The 23,300-nt window shown below is 32.7% G+C and overlaps 2 protein-coding genes across 2 annotated transcripts; both read left to right on the top strand.

The window, feature by feature from the left end:
- On the top strand, nt 1-19,785 carry LOC136983585 (uncharacterized protein C1orf198 homolog). Its single transcript, XM_067280378.1, has 4 exons — nt 1-457; nt 7,718-7,768; nt 18,778-19,044; nt 19,117-19,785. The coding sequence occupies exons 1-4, from the start codon at nt 149-151 to the stop codon at nt 19,156-19,158; spliced, it is 669 nt and encodes a 222-aa protein (XP_067136479.1). The 5' UTR covers nt 1-148; the 3' UTR covers nt 19,159-19,785.
- Nucleotides 19,786-20,949: 1,164 nt separating this feature from the next.
- On the top strand, nt 20,950-21,327 carry LOC136983592 (histone-lysine N-methyltransferase SETMAR-like). The gene has a single exon (XM_067280382.1). The coding sequence runs from the start codon at nt 20,950-20,952 to the stop codon at nt 21,325-21,327; it is 378 nt and encodes a 125-aa protein (XP_067136483.1).
- The last annotated feature ends 1,973 nt before the right edge of the window (nt 21,328-23,300 follow it).

The following is a 23,300-nucleotide window of genomic DNA, read 5'->3' as shown; positions in this document are numbered from 1 at the left end:
CTCACCAGGGTGCGCCAAACTCGATGCAAGATGGCGGTGGCGTATTTCGGTAACTATAGTAACAAATAGACGAGACTGGTACAAAAGAAAAGGAACAAACCTTACTCAGTTATTTCGTTGGAAATCGTTAATTGGAATCGCTTTAAAGATGGAAACGTCTTCGATACGGGAAAAAGTCGAGGAGTATTTCACTTCGATCAACTCGACCGCCAATCGTTTGATGGCAGACGTAGAATCAATAAAACAGCAGAAAGGAGAGATTTGGGATCAAATGTCTTACAACGAACAATCGGAAGCGTTGTGGAGGAGTTTGGTGCAGAATGAAATAGAGGAGAAGTACAATCGACACCCGAAACATGTTCCGGAGGTCGATTATTTTCCCGTTCTTCGTATTCGTCCCGGGGAGAAGATCGTTGTCGATGATGAAAGTGCTAATTCCAGATCGGGAAGACCGTTCGTAAGTTGTCTTAATGTTATTTACTAAACAAATTCATTTTAAATTATAATTTTTATCCTTCTTTTTTGTTTGGTTTGATGTTAAATAACTACTCAAGGATAAATTATTATTTTTATTGCATTTACAATTAGCATACTTTAAATGGGAGGAGTTGGGGATTTTACTGCAGCTCCTCCCATTTTTTCTATCGATAGGAAAGTTGGGGAGAAATCCCCTGTTCCATTGACAGGGAATTTTCCTCCATTGGTGGAGCTGGGAAAAACTTTCATAGTAGTTCCCATTCCCTATGAATTAACTCTGTTTTTACTAACTTAACTCTGGAAGTGCCATGTCATTGCTTTCTTAATTACCCACGGTTCCCAATCGTTCTCGGGTGGTTAAGAAGACGATCCCGAGTTACGTAAGTGGACTTTCTCCTAAATGCTTCGGATTGTTTGTTGAGAGACATTTGGCGGTACTTTCCCAAGTTACACAAGGTTTTTACTAAAGAATAAAATCTTTATTAAAGAAACATTCTATGTATCTCATTTGTCCAAAAAAAAAATTGGCAAAAATGGCCCATTCTATCCTTCAAAGACCCTGCTTTTAAATAAACATAATTTAAAATGCAAATAATTTCGGTATTGTAGATTTATGCTTATGGTTAACCTTAACCTAGGTTATCCTAACCTGCGACAGATCAATTGTTGTCAGAATTGAAGTCGCCATGCTGGAAAAACTTGTTCTTAATTATGTAACCTCAGTTTGGTAATGACCTATTGATGTAGTTTCTGATTATATTGAAAGAATGTGAAGAACGAAAGATGCTAAAAGTTATAGGTTAAAAAAAATGTTTGTGTAAATTCAATATTGGTTTTGAGTTGATTTTAATTAAAAATAGTGAAGGTCTTTTTTTCTAATATCACATTATACTTATCATCATTACAAACAAGAATTTATTACCTTGTTATACTTGTAATTACAGAAAGAAAAAAAGTGAGGTTATGCAAGATTGTAATAAAAAGAAAGTCGACTGTTTTTTAACGTATTAAATTTTCTATTGTGCCTCCGGTGGCTAATTATAATCGTAAATAAAATTAAAATATAACAAAATACGGGAAACGCTCGATTTAATGGATTAAAAATTTGTCCTAAAGGAAAAATTTAACCTTTTTTTAGTTTACAAATAAAGCATCCTAAAGATTGGGTCAATGAGCTTATGAGCATAAATTATTCAATGTACTGTATGTACAGGTAGTACATTATGATAACTCTCAACACATGGGATGTGTTAAAATGTTCATTATTAATAAATTTGATTTAATGAGCTTATGACAATAAAGGACACTGCTTCCCCCATTAGTGCACTTAATTGACAGTTTACTATATTGAAATTAATATCGTAATATTAATTTAATTTCTTTTAACTATTTAATCAATTACTTCTGTAAAAATTTAAAAACAATTTTCTATTTCATATTGTAAAAAATCAACGTTCTCTAAACTTAATTTTTCCCACAAAAACGTTGTCCTAAAAATTCCAAATTATACAGTAGTCACCACTGAACTTAGACCAGGCCACAGTTAACATGTCATCCAATAAATAGGTTTAAAAAATAGTAGCTTTCATTCATTGTATGAATGTTTTACGTAATTTAAAACAAACATACAGTAATTAATCTTTATTTTAGATAAATATCAACTTGATATCTTGCAAGTTTAACAAGATTGAGTCAGTCAAACTTGAGTCACAGGCATCAAAAAACAGGCCTCTGCGTCACTCATGTCAACGAACATAGACCAGCCAATAATTTGCATTTAAATAATGTTACAATTGCAGTATTTCTGAAACATCTGATTATTTTAGCCTCACTTTAGCCTGCTGTAATCCTGTGAATGATATAAGGTGCTTTTTTAGTTTTATTTACAAACCTTTGCATTTTGTCTACAATGACCAGCAGAAAAGCTGTTTCAGAAGCTGTATCATTGCTAAAGAACTTTACAAATCCTGGCATGTCTGAGTTAGCTCTCTCAGACATGCCACATTAGAAAAGAGCTAATGCTAAGCAAGACAACAGTGCACCAGATTATTATTTATTACACTAACCATAGCCATATTATACCTAACAAAGCTGTTGATGATAGGAGTTTTAAAAGAATCATAAAAAACAACTGCCATGCCACGGATATTGAATGTAACTATAATATGGAATGATACATTCTTTCCAGTTGTATCTGTTTCAACAATGCGCAGGAGACTACAAGAAATGCATTTCCAGTTTTATGCAGCACATGAAAAACCTTTGCTAGTAGCACACCAAAAGAAGAAATGGGTACAGTAAGCCAAAGAACATCTTTTCTAGTTTCAACAAAAGCAGCATGAAATTCTGTGGTCTGATAAATCAAACTTTGAATTATTAGTAACAGACAAAAGCAAATATGTCATTCGCTCTGCTAGTCAAGCTAATGAGCCATCATTGTTATACTGCTCATGAAGTTTCCTGCCAGCTTCATGGTTTTGGGGAGGTATGAGTGCCAGTGGTATGGGTCAGTTGATATTTGTTGATGGAACACTTGCTTCAGAGCAATACATTAACATTCTAAAACAGCTGCTATGGATGGAAGTAAATACTGATCTATATCCAAATAGAACCTGCATTTTCCAGCAAGATGAGGCCACATCATACAAGCAGAAAAACAAAACAGTGGCTTACAGAAAAGAACATAGAAGTTCTTCCCTGGCCATCCAACAGCCCAGATCTTTCACCAATTGAGAATGTATGGAACATTATGAAGAGATGTCTGTGAAAAACATGCCCTCTGACAGTTGAAGGACTAAAAGCTACCATCTTAATAACTATCTGGAATTCCATAACGGCAGATGAATGTGAACACCTAGTCAACAGCATGCCGAAATGTATGGAAAGTGTTTTGGTCGCAAAGGTGATGCAACAAAATGTTAAACATGCATTGACATGGGTGATGCAGCAGTCTGTTTTTTGATGCCTGTGACTCAAATTTGACTGGCTCAATCTTGTTAAACTTGCAAGATATCAAGTTGATATTTAGCAAAAATAAAGATTAATTACTGTATATTTGCTTGACTCCAACCAAATGCTGAATTCTATTGGGCTAGATATGGCTAAATACTAAATAAATTATGCAACTAATTGGCAGTACAGGGAAGCATTAGGCACCATCTCTTATTAAATTTAATAATTATAATATTTAATTAAATTAAATAGACTTCAGCATTTGGTTGGAGTCTAGCTTATAGTATATGGGGTCTAGCGATGTTATTTATATACTGTATATTTGTTTTAAATTACCATATATCTCGGCAGATAAGACGATAGTTGAATCATAAAAAAAGGCTCTCAAAATCCAGGATTGTCTTATAGGACAGATACAAAAAAAAAAATAAAATTGAAATTTATATAAATTAAAACCATTATAAAAAAACAGACAAACCATAATTATTTACTAATAGAGAGTAGGGTATGTACACAAAATAGAATAGCCCATACGACGTTTTTGTGAATAGTCAGACATTACCCAAATGCGGGATCAATGCAAATATTTGCAACAATCGCAAGGCAATGCAAGAAAATAAAATTTGTTGTTCAAAAAATTACAAATAGGACATAATTCCGTATACGCTTTACAGTATTATTATTCAGATGATGATCGCTGATCTAAACTAAATTCACAGGCCGTTGATAGTTTGGGGATCGTCTTATAGGACAGATATAAGCTAAAACTATAAAACTTTGACAAAAATTTATACCTCGTCTTATCTGAAGGTCGTCTTATCTGCTGAGATATATGGTATGTAAAACATTCATACAGTGAATCAAAGCTACTATTTTTTAAACCTATTTATTGGATGACATGTTAACTGTGGCCTGGTCTAAGTTCAGTGGTGACTACTGTATATACTTAATAGACACGTTGTCTGGTAAAGTAGCTTCGGTACAGCTCGACAAGTAAACCAACAACATAATTTGTTTTAAATGAAACAGTCTGTCGTCTGCTTATTTATTCAGTTTTATTTAAAACCACTTTACTATACAATATGCTTGATTTTTACATAATAGACATTATATATGATTATGCTAAATAATGTGATATTTAAAAATATATAGCCTACTGTAAATTTTATATCAAAAAATTATTTGTAATTTAAGTAATATTATCAATTAAAACTACTTGACACAATACAGCTCAATTGTCAGTAATCCAGTTCCGTCACTAGTATTTGGTATTAGTTTTGACAGCATAATTTCAAATTTCCGAACCATTGCACCAACTCATTGCAACTGTTTGTGGTGATCGGCATTGCCCAATATATAATAATGACAAAAATTTTATATTTAATGTGTATTTTTTTCTTTATTAACCAACTTGTACTGATTTACAGCATATTTTTTAAAGATAGGATAAGATGGTTAGCTGTTGGGTTAAATGTATTCTGACCTAATCATCAGTAATCTGGCAAAATCACTTACCTAACACCCTAAAGGTTCCAAGAATGCCAGATTAGTAATGGTCAACCTGTACAGAAAATAAATATTATTTATATACTGTAAATCTTAAAATTAACCAATAACTGTTAATGTAATTGAGTATCTTTTGAAGATAAAAACAATCGTTATTGCAATTTTCTTGTTATTAAATATATTAGAAAAGTAATCAACTGAATTTTTGTTTCAATGACTATAATCATTTTGTTAAATGGACATTCAATAATGGAGATGAGTTCCTATCTTTGAGGATGATCAATGGAACAAGAAGTAAAAAATAAATATTATTTCATCAAATGAAAAAGTATTTTGTATGATAGATAAGATATTAATCAAGCTATGTCATTGGTCAGTCAGTTTGTACAAGAATAATTTAAAAATCAGTAACAAAAGAAATTTACCAACATATGCAGTTTTTAATGCATCATAAGTTTCAGTTACTCTTTTTCAATTTCATGTAAAATGTCACTGAATATTAATTGATTCTTTCTCCACTCTTCTGTAACCATTACTCGAAACATACATGCACTAAATCTTCAATAATACCCATTATGTTGCAATGGGAAGGTTAAAACTTGCACAAAATGTTGAGAAAGGATTATGCAATTGACCATAACGTAAATGAATTTTACAGTGTTGCCGTAATGCACAATGCAAATTTAGTCTCATTACTTTTAATTAGACCTCACAGGAAAAAAGTAATTTGGATTAAAGGTAGACAATTAAGTTGCTAATTTTTGTCCAATTTAATACAAGATGGCAACTTAATCACCTCCCTTTAGTCTAAATTACTTTATATCTATGTATTTAATTAGTCAAGTTATGGCCCAATGAATCCGGTGTTATCATTTGATTAATAACATTTTTAATGACACAAAGTATTTTATTCTTTATACAAAGCTTTTATAAACAATGCCATAAGGCAAATGTATACCTTGACATAATATGACCTCAGTAAGAAAGTAAAATCTTTGTATTTGATCAATTTTGTTGAATAAAAAGAAACCTGAAAATCATCAATTTGATAGAAAAATTGTTCAGAATTACATTTCATCTTATTTACAATCATTAAACTTATTTCTTCCAAAATTTCAGAATAAGTTTACTTTGATCTTAACTGCAGGGGAAAAAGGTCTACTAAATAATTTGCTAATAGTCTTTTTTGACAATATTTTACACCTGCAGAACACAAGATGCAATCATTGACTTTTCTAAACAATATGTTATACTGACAAAATTTACTTTTTATATCAACTTTAAATTCTTCCATTCAGAATGAATAAATTATTCTTTTGTGTTATTAATATTTGAGCTGTTATAAATGAAAGTGGAATAAGGCCATTCGTAATAATCAATAATAATAATTATTATTATGAATTAAAACACCATTAATCAAATCTGAATATTTTTTCATATGGATTCCTTATAAATTATGAAAAAGATTAATAATTTAAGAACTCTGACAATGAGCTGCATAACTTTCCTGGTTCTTATGGGATTTTATTTAAAAAGTACAGTAAGATCCTATGCGTTCCTAGACGACAAAGTGCTAAACGAAACAGCATTAAACGAGGTCATTTTAACTCAGATTAAATAGGGATAGGGGAACACGAGACCAAAAATAAGCAGATTTTACTTTAATTTTAAGTTATATTGTCATGCAAATTAATATAAAAATATGTTAGATAACACAAACTTATGCACACAGAAATGTTAAGTTCATTTTTTGTGATGAAGGTCCTGGCTTTTGTGAAATTCTTGTTTTTTGTGATAAAGTCGTGTAGTTTCATTTGTCACTTTTTTTTTCTTTCCTTAAGTAAATGTCGGTAGCAGAAGATCACACCCAAAATGCCTCGTTTTTCTTTTGCACTCCTTTCAAAATCTGGATCATTCGCTACAATTTGACCAACGATTTCAGTTATTGTTACGCCAAACTTTTACTAAGGAAATCTGTAGCAAGTTCTTCGGGTTCTTCGTTTTCAGAATCTCTATTTTCCAGTTCTACATGAATTCCTTGTTCTGCCAGTTCTTGAAGGTCGTCATTGGTTTCAGGCTTTGCCAGAAACCTGCCGTAACTCCTCAATATCCTACTCATCTTCATCTAGTCCTGCTGTACTGATTAAGTTGACAATTTGGTCAACCTAACGATACAGCAATAAGCTCTTCTTGTTGAGAATTCTTGGATACCTCCAGCCATAACTTCTTCCACACTTCGTTCATACCGTTATCAGTTAATTCTTGCCAAGTGAAGTCGATATTGCCTATGGCATTCGTGATATATTTTTTTCCAAAATTGTACCAAACAAACATACTGTAGATTTAAGGAAAGCACAACACTACAATGAATTGTCACGTTTTTCTGATTGGTTTGTGTTCGTAAATAATCGTATTATATATAAATCAATTAAATGCTGTGTAAATTTTGAGCTTTTTTATTTTTAAGGCTTCGAGCAGACCATGTTATAGCGAATCAGCATTAACTCTGAGGTTTTTTGTATGACACAATTTCCAGTAATTTACCAAACTCATCATAATTAAAGTACGAACTCTTTGAATATAGAATATAAATTATGATATAATTTTCGTAGTAATTCTTGATTTCAACAAAGAACTATAATTTATAGTATTACCTTATATTTTTATTAAATATAAAATGTTTTTAAGTGTCATGCTTCTAAAATATTACATATTGTAGAACTTTATTCTCATTACATTGGAGTTTTCTTACAATTAACAATTTTATATCAAATAATTTCAGGGATGCTCTTGGAGAGACGAACATTCAGCTCCTTTCAGTTGGGAAACACAGGTAAATATAAATTCTGATATTATTTCTATTATACTATACAGTCAGCCCATATAAAATGTAATTTGTTCGTTAGTAATTTATATTTATAAGAATGCTAACAGAAACACCGTATTCCTTTCTGGAATTGCTTTGTCTGATGTGTGGCCCTTACAAATCAATAGACTTTCCAATAGCCATTATAATAAAACTGGCATTCTTAGTGCTGCACAAGGGAGAAATATGATGCATTTTGCCAAAGGAATGTTTTCTTAACATCCAGGCTTATTTCTACATGCAATCTTTGATAGTCAGTGGTGCTTGAAGAGCCAAGAACTGCAATCTGTAACGGAGAAATTTAAAACTTGTGGGTTTGAGAGTATCCCTGTAATGGCTTTTTTTTGTTCTTGTGTAACAGTTGCATGTTTAGCAGTGTATTTGATGTGTTCGTAGTCCACATTAAACTTTCATTTGCAAATTGCAATTGTGTATTCTTGATACAGCCCACTAAAGAAAGAACAATGAAAAATCACTTTTTGGGTACTTATGACAAAAAATCAAGTTGGTTTGTTTTGTTGAAACCGTGTCTTCTTTTTCTTGTTCTGTTTGGTGTCATGACTTGCTGTATTTATAGACACTTGGCAAATTCATCTATTTAATCCATAATCTTTACAGAGACGCATTTTGGGCTTTCACCCCTCTTCAGTCTGTTATGTAATATACATACGTTGTATCTGGTGGGCACCTTCCGCACCAGTTAGAAATTCATAAAAGCTGGTTACAACTATAAATATACTTTTTAACATACTCTATTTAATACAGTTGTAGGTGTGGCTGTGTGCAGCATTCAGGGAGGGAGAACTTACATGCTGTGAGACATGCAGGGGAAGCAGTCAAGTTAGCAGGGAGGGGGAAGACGTAGTGCGGAAGGTGCTCACCAGATACAACATATGTATATTATGTAACAGACTGAAGAGGGGTGAAACCCGAAATGCGTCTCTGTAAGGATTATGGATTAAATAGATGAATTTGCCAAGTGTCTATAAATTCACCAAGTTGTGACACCAAACAAAACAAAACAAAAAATCAAGTTCTTAATAGGACTTTGGTAAATGGACTGGTGTCAAAATTTAGACGAGTTTCATTAACAAGGAGCATACAAGATCCGTAACAGTAAATGGATGTGTTGCAATTTATATGGGACAACCTGTATTGGTAACTGTTTACCATTTTTTATCTTACATGGTTGATATAAGAATTAGAAATATATAGTATAAAAAAAAATACATCCAAATGTGTTTTTTACTATTTTTTTGTTGATAAAAAGCCAAGACGATAAGTATAGTTAAAATTTACAGAAATAAAAAGAAGAGGTGCTAAAGTGAATTAAAAGTGTCTTTGTATTTTGCTTTTTTTCACCTGTCGGGAACATAATCGTCTCATGATGGAGTTGACCTTTATCTCGAGTCTCTCACTTTAACAAGTTTTTTGTTTTGAGATAAATGGTTTTTGATTTAAGAAATTATTCACGGGTATTTAGTTATTCAAATATCATTTTAATTGTATTTACACTTTCTGCCTGGCATAACGTACAAAATTAATATATTTACAAATGATTGTCTGTATGTTGAAGTAACCAAACAGAAACTGCTTTTTATAATCACATAACTGTTTACTTTTGACTATTGGTGATAATTGGCAAGTGGTGTGTAGTGCAACAGCCAGTGAGCACTTTGTGTACCCCCATACGACTATTGTTTATAGAGGCTATTGTTTATGGCTTTAATCAGTATCGAAGATCTGCTTTTAGCTTTGGATGCCTCAATATGGGCTCTTATTGGCAATAGTTTAATTAATAAGAGAAAAAGAAAACAAGGACATGACAGATTGAATCGAGAATGGAAAATTATGAACAATTTGAAGAACTTTGCCTGAAAGATACTGCCTTTTATTGATAAGTACAGTATTTTTGTTACCTGAAGCATATCTTCAATTCAGAAAGCCTTAAAAGTTAACTTTTTGGTATAGTTTTTATCTAAGATTGCATGTTTAATGCAATTTTTGAATTAAATTCACTGTAAATTACACGAAAGTAACTTTGTAATTGCCTATCAGACATATAAAATGACAATGTAAACAAACAAAATTTACATTAAATATTACATGTAAGTTACAAAAATGTTATGTTTTAATAATTTAGTAATTGGATGAGAGTGAACAAAGAAAACTCTAAAAACTTGCTTGATCTCATTCAAAATGATATAGTAAAGCAAAGATACAGTCAAGCCTGCCGAGAGATTGGCAGCAACACTAAAACTCAATCCTGTTGCTAAAAATTTTAAAGAGCCGAGTTATAACTTTGATTCTTCCCACCCATTCTAATGTTAAATATTACGAAAGAAGTCTGTATGATTATACACAAATTGAATCCTCTTCCTCATAAATAATCTGCATCATATTTAGGAAATTTATTTCCACCAATTTTGGGTAAAATGCAATCTTCTGAATTGTCTTGGAGCAATACATGGAAAGCACTGTTTTTTGAAAGCTACAACACTAATTCTGATGGTGAGAAACCACCAAGGTAGTGAATCTATTGCGCCCATGGATGTAATTGATGCTTTTTTCGGTATGCTGACATTGGCATTGGCATTAGTGGTCATATCAGTGACAGAGGAGTTTGGAATTGTGTAGATTCAACAATCTTTTAAAGTGGCTGATGGCACTTTCCCACTGTTAACACACTATTTGAGAATGATTTTGTTAAATTTTTTATCTGAAAGCTAAAGAATTTTCAAATATAGATATTATATTTTAAAAATACCTTATCAGTTATAAATTCTTATTACTCTAATTATTTATAGAATATCTTGAGTAGGATGATGCACAGAATGCACTTTTGGGTTAATGGCAATTTGCTTTTGCTTTGGATCCAGAAATGGTAAAAGAAATTGTGTCGGCTACTTGTCTGCATAATTTTCTTGTGTATATCCACAAGATCTGTTAACGACTTAATGCTGAATCTGTTTATTCAAACTTATTTGGTTTCTTAATTGTTGACTTTTAGTGAAAACCAGTTGTAACTACCTTGTGTCATCTGTTAGTATTATTCAAAATCAGTTTGCTAGAATGTTAAAAAATATTCACCAGTTTTCTCTCAAAGCAGCAGACAGCAGCAAGCAAATGACCTTTAAATTAGTTTTGTCAATTTAAATCATGATGTGATAAACAGAAATATTAAATTTAATATGATATTTGTTGGGATACCTTTTAAAATATTTATTAAGACAGACACCCTAGAAAATGGATTCAGAAGATACAGATGGCTCTTTTTGGGGCCATTATTTATTGTTAAAGAGTGCTGAACATATATCACAGCTTACATTGCCAACCTGGAGGCAATGTTTGTGAATTTTTCTTGTTTTCAATTATCAAGTATGGATTAAAAATGCTATCCAGCATGTGATGGTTGTGCTATAAACTTACCTATACTTACCTTACCTCAGTCTATTTATAGCCCTTCTTTGTAAAGTGATAGTTTCTACTTCCATTTCAGTTGGCAGTGACAGAACATTTTGCTTTTAATATACTGTATATAATGTATAGAATAGATATAGATAAAGTGTACAAAGCACACAGTAAGATTAGTGTTCTTGTTTCAAACCAACCAAGAGTAGGAACAGTCTGGAAAAATTGAAATGGTGTATTAGACAATCATAAAAGACAGGTTTGTACAGTTTTACAAGGGAAAATGTAAACTGGAAAAAATGTCACTGTCTGATAAGTTATCATATTTAATAACCTGGTATCATCTGGACTGTTACAATGATTTTTGTGCTGGAAGTATAGTGAAACACAAAAATGCAAACATGTTTGGTCCTGTTTAGGTGCCAGTATCGGGCATCTTTAGGATACATTTTTCTTTCTAAGCCAAATTTCTTCAAACCTGTTCTTTTATACATTGCCAGTTCACTAATGTTAGAATGTGGTGTTTTAAATTATTTCATACAAAACTACACAGCTATTTTGAGCATTTGTCAATATTATATTATTTTATAATTTATATAACCCAGTGTGTGATGATATGAGTGATTTCCAGGTGGCAGACATCATTTCCTCATCTTTGCTATTTATACATTTTCCCATGTCTAGGGTTCTAAGTTGTGAGGCAGCTCAAAGCTAAAACACTACAGAAACTCCTACCCAATGTCCAGCTATAAACACACTACATATATGATATTCTAATTATATAGAAATCAGGACCTGACATCAGCAACAGTTAACAACAATCCACATGGGCTGACACTAAAATTAGATTAACAGAATGATAGAGAAGCCTACTTTCCAGATGTAAGAATAGTCATGAATAATGACAGAGGTGCAAACTACTATATTCCACAAAACTTCATACAACCTTATTTTTATTCCTTCCGCATCCCATGACTCACCTTTGTATAATATTGCAGCATTCGGATCATTAGTGAGGAGAGCTTTTACGCACTGTTCGAGCTTATATGATACCAACAAAAATCTCGAGTACATTAGAGACATAGCTCAAAAGGGTTGGTTCCTATTTTAGCCAAAAAGTATTTAAGAAACTGGCTACACAAAAAACTACTGCAAGCAATAAGAAGCAATTACTACAATAAATAAGAGGGGATGGAAGTCCACCTCAATCTGCAACTTAAGTGTTACATACAAACAAGTAGCAAATTATACCCTACCTTGATTGCATTTGAACATAGTCCGACAATCTTTGACTCAAATGCAAAGGATACTTACAATTTAAACAAAACACCAGGAGTCTATTCCTTACCATTATATGACAGTAGATTTAAAAATAATCTCGTATACACAGGATCCACTAATGGAGGCTTGGACCCCCAGTATGTTCCACTAACCTTTAAGTACAACATTGCCAATAATAAAGCAATGATGGCTGTGGCCCAGGATGTCAGTTCAGTGAGATGAGGCTAAACTGTAGATGTGTGATATATATACAAGAACTTATATCTGCGGAAATGTATAAATAGCAAAGTGCAGAAATGATAAAAATATATTAGCCAGGACATAGACAAACTTTAAAAAATTCACAAAAGAATTCTTTGGACATAACTATAAATGTGTCCTTCATCTATTGTCTCTTTGTATGCCTTTAGGATTAACTATTTCACTGGTGGAGATGACCTTTCTTTAGAGGCTTCTGTTCCTTGCCTTGATATGTAAAGTGTTTTTTGTCCAAAGAAGAATTTTTTGTGAATTTTTTAAAGTATGCAGAAATGATATTTGCCACCTGGAAATCACTCATAGATAACCCATTGCTTGGTGATAATTACACAGCCATTTTGAAAGTATGTTAAACAATGACATATAGTATGTTTTCCACAAAATAATTTTTTAAATTCCAACATTCAAAATTATTTAGAATTGAATGTCTGTAAGCTGTACTGTGGTTCTGGAACAAAGAAACCTGTCACTCACTGGTCCCTAAATGGAACCGGAAATGTATGCACAGTTGGTTTGAATTCACTTATTGAGTAGTTCCAGCTTTAGTAGTAATTTTATAATTTTAGTAAAACTTCAGTTGTATTCATTAAAAAATTTCTTGCCTGTAAAATAAGTATATAACATTATTTTGGTTTCATAATAAGCATTATAAGACAGACACACACATAAAGTCTGTTTACAGTAAAATGCATGATTGGCTAACTTTTTATCAAAATCATGTTCCTCTCCAAAACCTTGAGCATTGCCTTTTATAAAACAAAAGACAATGTTCTTTCATCATCATTAACTAACCCTAGGCTCATTGCTCGTTGGTGTCTGATGCCTCTTCCATTTCTCTCTATCCATTGCTCAACACATCAATCCATTCTCTATATGGTCTGCCTCTTTTGTTAGATCCATCCATAATACTATAGACTAGCATCTTTATTTTTCTGTTTTCATTCATTCTTGTGATGTGTCTGAACAGTTGAAGTTTTCATTGTATTATTTTTTTTAAGAGATTCTTTTCCATATATATCCTATTATAAAGTTCTTCATTTGTGACTTTCTGCATCCATCCTATTTGTAAGATCTTTTGTTATTACCCATGTCTTGCAGTCATACAGCATGCAGGAGAAGCTGCAGGTGGTTCAATACTTTTGTCTGCAAACTAATTGCTTTACTTTTCCAGATTTTGTCTATTGCTTTCAAATTTGTTTTTGCCTTGGCTATTCTAATCACTATTTTTTTTTTTTTTTTGCAATCCAGATTGTAGATTAGTTTGCTTCCTAAATATGTAAAGCTCTCTACATTTCCAATTTCTTTCCCATCTACTAGGATGTTTCTTGTCATGTTGTTATCACCAAATATCACTGTCTTAGTTTTTTCGCTATTGATAGTAAGTCCATATCTTCATCCTTAATGTTTTCTCTAGTTATCATTGAAGAAAGTGAAGAACAACTATGTCATCTGCAAATCTCAAGTTATTGAATTTTACACTGTGAACTGATGTTCCCTGCATCTCTTGTGTCATCTTATCCATAACTCTTTCTAAGAGACTTATGAAGATAGTTGGGGATGTAGGATCTCCCTTTCTGGTGCCTCTTTTTTGGTTTGAACCAGTTTCCTAGCTCTGCATACAATCTCGCTGCTGCTGCTGCTTCTGCATTATCATTAATAAAGCTTAACAGGTTTATTAGTTTATGATCCACTCCATAAGATTTTAGCACTACCAAGGTGACTTTTTGGTCTATGCTGTCAAATGCCTTCTGAAAGTCCACAAAGCAGAATGATGTTTTTCTGCTTTCTTCTTGTCTTTTCAACTACCGTATTTTACGGACTATAAGACGCACTTTTTTCTTCGAAAAATTGCCTCCAAAATTCAGGTGTGTCTTATAGTCCGTAAAATACGGTAATAGCTGGAATGTTAGTATCTGCTGCATTGTACTTTTGTCTTTCCTGAAACCTGCCTGTTTATCTGCTAAGTGTTCTTCCATCAAACTACTTACGAAAAATTCTGATAATGATAAGAGAGAGTATGTGGCTTGTTAGGGCACATAGGAATTGTTCTATAATTTTTGCACTCTAACATACTGCCTTTCTTATGCATTGTCACAATACTGATTTTGCCTATTCTTTGGGTATCTTTCCTTGTTTTCATACCTCATTGCACACTTTGTGTATCTCATCAATTAAGCTTTCTCTTCCATGCTTAATCATTTCTCCTGTGATTTTGTCATGTCCAGGACACATTGTCTTTTAATCATTTCACTACTCTCAACTTCCTTCCTCATAATATCATTTTCATTTTCAACACTTGATGGTGATATCTTCCTTAATACATCTGTATCTAATGTTTCCTTGTATGGTTCAGAGCAATAAGGGTCGATTTACACACAACAGTGACGTGCTGGCACAGTGCAGTAAGCATCGATAAATATCATACATAGCCAATCAGAATTTCATGTATGATACTTGTATGATTGACAGAATACAGATCACGTGTCGTGTCGTAGATGAAACTCTGATTGGCTATGTGTGATATTTATCGATGTTTGTGCACCAAATGGTCACTGTTGTGTGTAAATTGACCCTAATTGGTCCACCTCTGTATGACTTCCACCATACCCACTAAAACCTCTCCCTTCTTATCTTTGGTTTCCATTTCTGGTTGACATTTTTGATCATCTTATATATTCCTCTGGTCTTACAGATCCTCTAGCCAAGTTGCTTTATCCATTCTAATTGCTTTTTCACTTCATTGCACTTTACCTTATACTGTTTTTCCAACTCTTCAGAAATGTCTCTTCTAAGAGCACTTTTCTCCTAGACAAGCTTTAGGGTTTCTTGTTGATTTTTTTTTCCTTTTCTGGTAGGGTCTGCTCAATTGCTTCTACTATTGCCTTTGTTATTTCTTCCATCTTGTCTAGGGTTTTTATCTTCTTCTCAAGTATATTTTTATATATGCTCCCTATTTTCTCATCTTTTAGCTTTGAAATGTGCATTAACTTTCCTCTTTATGTTTGCAATGACTAAGCTGTGATCAGAATCTATGTTGACCATCTCCTTTGGATCAAAATCATATCAATCATGTTTCTTGTTGTTCCATTACTTAATCTCCATGTCCATTTTCTACAGTTCTTTTGCTGGAATTCGGTGTTGGAGATCATTAAATCTCGATCTATGGCAAATTCGAGCAGTTCTTTCCCCAAATCCATATTTACCCATTATTCTTTGCCAACCTTCATTATTATTTCCAATCTTAGCATTCCAGTCACCTCCAATGATGATCACATCTCTGCATAGTGTTTTCTCTATTATCACGCTTAGATCTTTATAGAAAAGTTCAATCTCATCTTCACTGCTATCTGAGGTGGATTGTATCCTAACAATGCTGTCCATTCTCTTTTGCTAAGCAGAAATCCAACACTAGCTTCATGCCTTGTGTCATTTCCCAATCAGATGAACTTCACCACCATTCAGTTCTCCCGATGCTGTCCAACACATCTCTGCTAAGCCTAATATCTCACATTGATATTTTTCCATTTCCTTCTGAAGAAGCTGAATCTGTAGTTTTCCATAATGTTCTGACATTCCAAGTTCCTACTGAAAGGCCTTGTGTTGCTCGGTGAAGCGTTCTTTCGGTAGCCAATTTTTCGGCCCAACCCTGATTGCTCAGTTGGTGTTGTGGACCTTGTGTCCAGGCGACATCTGAGCCGGCATCTTTTGTCTTTTGCTAATATTGACATCACCATTCATTAATGTTGTTGTTTTATGGTTAGTGCATCGACCCTCATCTAGCCAACTGTCCTCGTTTTCCAAGGCTTGGGACTGATATGCTTTCTCTAGAGATTGCATGGCAGAGTACTGTGCCAACATTCAGTAAAAAATCTAGCAACACAATCCATTTTTTTTCAATTTGAGAATGAACTTTTACATTTCATATTCCTGCAACAAATTAATAAAGGTCTTTATTACTTTGTTAGGCAGAAGTAGAGGTAGCCCGAAAGTTGCCTTTTCTACTACAATAATATCTATTTCAAATTATCTGCTTTTAAACTTTAAGTTATTTAAATATTCTTTTTTTGTTTTCAAGTGTGTTTACTTAAAAACTTCTTAAATATCTCAGAAATAATGAATTACTTGCATTATAATTTCATTTATTTAGTACTCACTTCTTGTGATGATTCCGTAGAAAATGAATCTTTACTTTCATCACAGATGATGTCATTTGGGAAAATTGTTTCCTTGGAATGATGCCATCCGAACAGGATTGGCAACAAGTGTTATGTATTCAAAGATGTTAATTTGGTTTCTCAGCTCCTTAAAAACCTATGGAATACATTTTCTAATTTAACTACTTTTAAAACTTGGTTTATGGTTAAAAAATAATTCAATTTCTTTTAATTAATTTCATAAGGTTCTTATATGATATACAATTATTAGTTTCTAATAAATAGTAATAAACTTACCGATGAATCACTTCTTTGGACGTTTTGGGTCTTAGAGTACTTGATGAGCCAAAATGATATTCGTACTGTATTTTTCAGAATGACCGGCATGCCACATAAAAACGGGAGCTATCAGCATGCCAGTTAAACTGCGACTAAAAAATGAAATTAATCAGATCTAACAAAACTAGTTGTTAATTAAACATTGATGAAAACATTCTTCCAAGTACAATAAAATAATAATGTAATTTGACTGACTTGTAAACGAAAACTCTCTTCCTGATTTTAAGACAATAAATCAATTAATGACAGTAATAATAGTAGGTCAGTGTGGGTTACACTGACCATCTACACCCTGACCTTAAAAATAACACCTTCAAATTTCACAAAAAGCCAATGTTAATCAGTGTAAGCTGAAATTATTTACAGCGGGTTTCTTAAATTTGTTTGTTTTTGCATTTTTGAATCAAATAACAATAAAATACACATAAAAAAAGCACTTTCGGAATTCCACGGGTATTTTACGTCATTGGAAAGAAGACAAAATGATGAAATTAAACACAATTGCTGTTTTTGATGTAATGCTGACAGTTTGCATTTTAATCTAAAACTGTGATTTGTTTTTTTAATGCACTCTCTAGAGATGGATGTGTAACCTCACTTAAACCAGCATGCCAGTCATTCTACAAAAATATGGTATATTTTCTAAACTTGACAATTTGATGAAAAAAATAGTTATATACTTCTGTGATAATCGATTAAAATATTTTTTGCTTTGAAATCCTGATACGAGGCATTTGTTGTTTGAGCAAATGATATTCTCACCATGCATCTCTCTTGGTGCAAGCTCGACTGCATCACAAGAATTGCTATTTTTCGAATGAAAACATCAAACAAGTTAAATATGCTCTTTGTCAAAAATACTAATCTTGATTTCTTGAATCTGCCACTGGTGGATTCAAGATCAGTCTCTTTGATGAAGAGCATATTTAACTGATCTCAGTTGAATGCAAGAAAATTTGCTCTGATATTGACTTGTTTGTGCCAGGCTCTAGGTATATTATTTTAGATTTTTCACTACAACATCTTATCATTTCTAGGAAAAAAGGACTTTACTATTAAATTATTTAAATATAATATTTATCTAAAGTTTTTCCTTTCTTTTTTCTTGTGGGAACTAAGAGAACCTCTATTCAGACCCATTATGGGATTAGATTCAACATATCCAGCATGGACCATCCCCTGAAAAATTCCTGGGAGTTTGCAAATGAATTACATGGCATACACCTATATGTAACTTCTTTGTTAAGAATTATATGTACAAATTCGGTTGTACAGTCACAAGTATGGTGAGACACCAATTAACACTTTGTGATGATTTGAATTGCTTTTGGAATGAATACTAAATAGTTTCATCTGTAAGTTTATCTCAGTTAAACTCCGCTTATACATTTTCAAGGGAACTATGTTAAAGTAATTCAAAGAAAAATTTAATGTAGAATAATCAATTTTATAGCTGTTTTGAATACACCTACTTTAATGAATTAGATGACTGCAGTGATTCTCATCATAATTTAAATTCCTGTAATATTTCAGAGCCAACTTGACCTGCGACTCTGTGGATTTCAAAAGAAAAATAATCCACCCGTTCCTCCGGACAAGCTCGCTACGAAATCTCGTCTGCCCACTCCCGATCCTTCGGGTCCTCGCACACCCACTTCAGTTTCCACGATGCGACCCAAAAATGCACCTCCGCCGCCGCCGGTCGACTACACTTTGATCAAACCGAGCAAGCAAGAAGGAAAAGAAACAAAGGAACAAAAAGATTCCACAAAGGATCCATCTCCAACAGGAGATAAAAATGTGAGTTTATGAAAATGTTTGTTTTTTTTTTAATTTAGTGCTGTTTACTTCAACTATTTATTTTTCTTGCAGACAATTCCTAAGACTGGTTTTGATTTTTTGGACAACTGGTAATGAAAGAAGATGATACATTATTTGAAAGTTTCATAGAAGAAATAGTGAAGTTTTTTATTTATATTTTATTTTAAAATATAAAAAATTATAATTTATATAGAATCCCTTTTAATATCAAATATTAAAAATTAATTTATTCACATTAAATTATTTTAAATTATACATAAACACGTAAACAAAAGATGCACCAAAATGTACTTTCAGACAAGTGCTCACTTTCAAAAAAAATATTGCTATTTGCTAAACTTAGCAGTATTATAAAGCTTTAACAAACAATTTTAAATTTTACAATTTACGCAAAATCGTTTTGTCGGCCAAGATGGTGGCAAGTAGTAGCTTTACCACACCAAGAAATGCCTTTTGTTTTCTTTATACTTTGCCACACTTCCGTGTATGTAAATAAATTATTCTAACATTAAAATATTATAATAATTGCGTGCATAGAGTAATATGCTATTTTAATGGTTTTTTGGACGTTTCGTATTGTCTTAGCAGCGTAAACGTCGATCGAGCGAGAGATCTGTGAATTTTCTAGATGTCTGTGACCGTACTATTTTGTATTCTTTACAAGAAAGCAATTTTATATTTATAATTTATATGGAAAATAAAATAAAATTACAAAGAAAATCACAATTTTGTGTTTCAATTTTATATACTTTGATAGTTTTTCAAAATTTCTCTCTCTAAATTATTTAAACTTATACAAATGGAAGTATTTTCATCCTCATTTATGTATTTAAATACACCAAAAAGTGATGACAACAAATTCTGAATGGCCCTGCATAATTGGTATCTGGTACAGTTTACTACCATATATTAATTTTCTGGGGATTGTGTACAATTATGATAGTGAATAAATAGGATATATTTATTGAGAGCCACTGCTGCATAGTTTTGTATCTTGAAAATACAAAATTTTTCTTTGTCAAGTTTGATCTCACATTTTTATACTATGATAATTTTTTTTTTTCTCTTAAGATAATGCTGCTACAAAAAGCAGAAAAAGTGGTGTGTGTGTGTAGTCTGCTAGTTGTGCAAAACTAGCAGACTAAAATTTAAATTTTTTACATTAAATAACAAAACCACAACAGGAGGGATGCAACTGCTGTTTTAGTTGCTTGTGTGTAAAATAACTACGAACTTAAGTGAACATCTTGAGTTGTAAAGAAAGCACATCTAGTGATGCAGAAAAGACTAAAAATTATGGCTTTAGATGAGAAAGTGCAACTTCTAGATACATGTAAGAAGGTTTCTCATACATGACTGTTTATTTGATTCCAATTATGTAATTCTATTACATTTTATATATATATAAATAAGAAAATAAATTGAAATCAGAGAGGTGGTGAAAGCTGACTGAATTTGTTCCATTACATGTATGAGTTGTGCGATAACAATACATTCATCTTTATCATTTGGATTGAAGGTCAACAAAATAATACCAACCTACCTGTGGATTTTAGTATTTCCACCAAGGTCCTCGTGCTTCATAAAAAATTTAAGCAATGGACTTCCTCAACTGGCCAGTGTTGCAGATAGAGATAGCACAATACCGAATTCTGCTGATACTTACTTTCGTCCATACTCTACGGATATCGATAATATTTAGGTTGGGGAAAAAGAAATCCATTATTTTGTTGCTAGATGGCTGTAATGATATATATCTCGTAAAGTATTGATCAAACAAGTTCAGACTTGTGCTCATTGGAAAAGTGACATTCCGTACTAAAAAAATATTCTGTTACAGTTTTTTGATTGGTCAATTTAGTTGTGAGTTATAGGGTGTAAAAGATGGAAGTTACCAAAGAGAAAATTTGGTATGTTTTACAATTTTGCTTTGATAAAGGCGAAAATGCAAGCCAGGCAGCTGAAATTGTGAATGATGTTTATGGTCCCGATACTGTCACAGCCAATTATGCACAATTTTGGTTTCGTCGATTCCATTCTGGTAATTTCAGTGTTAAAGATGCACCTCGCATAGGTAGGCCCGTCATCAAAAATGTCAATAAAATCATGGAAATGATTGAAATGGGCCAGCATGTTAGCAGTCGTAGCATTGGCCAGGAGCTAAAGATTGACCACAAAACAGTTTTAAACTATATGCTTAAAGCTGGATTCAAAAAGAAGCTTGATGTTTGGGTGCCACACGAATTGACGCAAAAAACATGATGAATCGAATTTCCATCTGCGAAGCCTTGGCCAAATGGAACAAAATCGACCCATTTCTTAAATGGATGGTGACTAGGGATGAGAAATGGGTCACATATGACAATATTGTGCAAAAACAAGTGTGGTCAAAGCATAGTGAAGTGGCTCAAACGGTGGCCAAACCAGGAATAATGGCCAGGAAGGTTTTGCTGTGCATTTGGTGGGACTGTAAAGGAATCATCTACTATGAGCTGCTTCCATATGGTCAAACATTAAATTCGGACCTCTACTGTCAACAATTAAACCATTGGAAGCTAGCAATTGACCAGAAGCGGCCAGAATTGGCCAACAGGAAAGGAGTTGTTTTTCATCAGGACAACGCCAGGCCACACACGTCTATAGTGACTCGCCAGAAACTCCAGGAGCTTGGTTGGGAAGTTTTGATACATCCGCCTTATAGTCCGGACCTGGCACCAAGCAATTACCATTTTTTTTTTATCATTGTAAAACTTCCTTAGTGATAAAAAATTGGCATCAAGAGAAGATTGTGAAAATCGCTTAGTTCAGTTTTTTGCCAATAGGGACCAGGGCTTCTATGAGAGAGGCATTATGAAGTTACCTTTAAAATGGCAACAAATTATAAAACAAAACAGTGCATATTTGACCTAAATCGGACAATCCAAACCACGTTAAATAAAGTCTTGAAATAAACGTAAAAATAATGGATTTCTTTTTCCCCAACCCAATAAATGAAAGCACAAAAGCTCGTTCATTGGCCTAGAGAATATTCACTTTGTTCACTAATCATTTAAATTCAATATAAAGAAATAACAGTTTACAAATTGATTTATGGGCTCTTTTCAGATTGGGGCCTCAGGCATTTCTAATTGCCTAAGGCCTAATTACCTAAGTTTTTCTGTACAATTATAAATTTATCCGAGGTGTATTGAAATTTTTCCTAAAATGGTACCCGACTCCAACCATGTGTTTAGGGAAAAAATTGTTGCCAAATCACCAACCGGCTTCAAATATTGCCCATCTATTGCTAAAAACATGTCTGATCTGCAAAATTTTTTAATACATGTAGAATAAGCAAAAACACCATTGGCTCAGTCTGTAATTGGTCAAAATGTGTCACAAGTGAAGTGCTATGCATATTCTATTATAGTGTTTGGATCCTACTTTTCAATGAAAATCTTATATAAACTGAAATGAATATTTATTAATATTGTTATGGAAAATTTTATTTCACTTTCTAGAGAAAAACAACTTGCATTTAGTAATTATGTAAAACATTTCTAGAACCAGAATAAAATATAGAAAGAGTGCTAATCTAAACAAAGCAAATTTAAAAACAAAATGATACTCATTATTGTATGCTGTATATCTTAAGAATATGCATAATGATAATAATCTGATTTCTTACAATTTGCAATGATATGGAGTTTAAAGAGACAATGATAATGTAGACGATGCATTTTGGTTGTGACAACCGACAAGTTTTAACCAATCGTCATGCAAATTGAAGGTGCTTTTGCTTATCCTGGTCGTATAAAAAACTTTGCATCAAGTCTTTTGCAAAGTAGTGCTCCTACCAAGTTGGCATTTGTCAAAAGCAAAAACCTTATGTCTTGTGGCTATGTTGATGGAAAGTCGCATGCAGAGATTACTCTGTTTACCATGGCTTAGTTTTACAGCATGGTATGTTCATTGTTTTGCCATGGCATCATTCAAACAATGTAAAGGATATATTAAAAAAAAAAAATTAGAATATGTATATCAGTTTGTTTACAAACCAATACTGAAGTATTGTATCAGGTTGGTATTAGTGAGATCTGTAGTTGAAAACCACTTTCATTGCTAGTTAAGACTGGTTCTAGAACTTCAAAAGGACTTCACTTTGCAATGTAAAAATATTGCAGAAAAGTTTGCCTTGGGTGATAGCAAGACTGTTAAGGTCCATATGCGACCAAAGAAGTTTGCCAATGAGAACA

This window comes from Centruroides vittatus, unplaced genomic scaffold (assembly GCF_030686945.1).
Source record: "Centruroides vittatus isolate TY-2023 unplaced genomic scaffold, ASM3068694v2 contig_884, whole genome shotgun sequence".
NCBI lineage: Eukaryota > Metazoa > Arthropoda > Arachnida > Scorpiones > Buthidae > Centruroides > Centruroides vittatus.
Note: the sequence above shows the minus strand (reverse complement) of the source record. Positions and strands in the feature narration are given on the sequence as shown.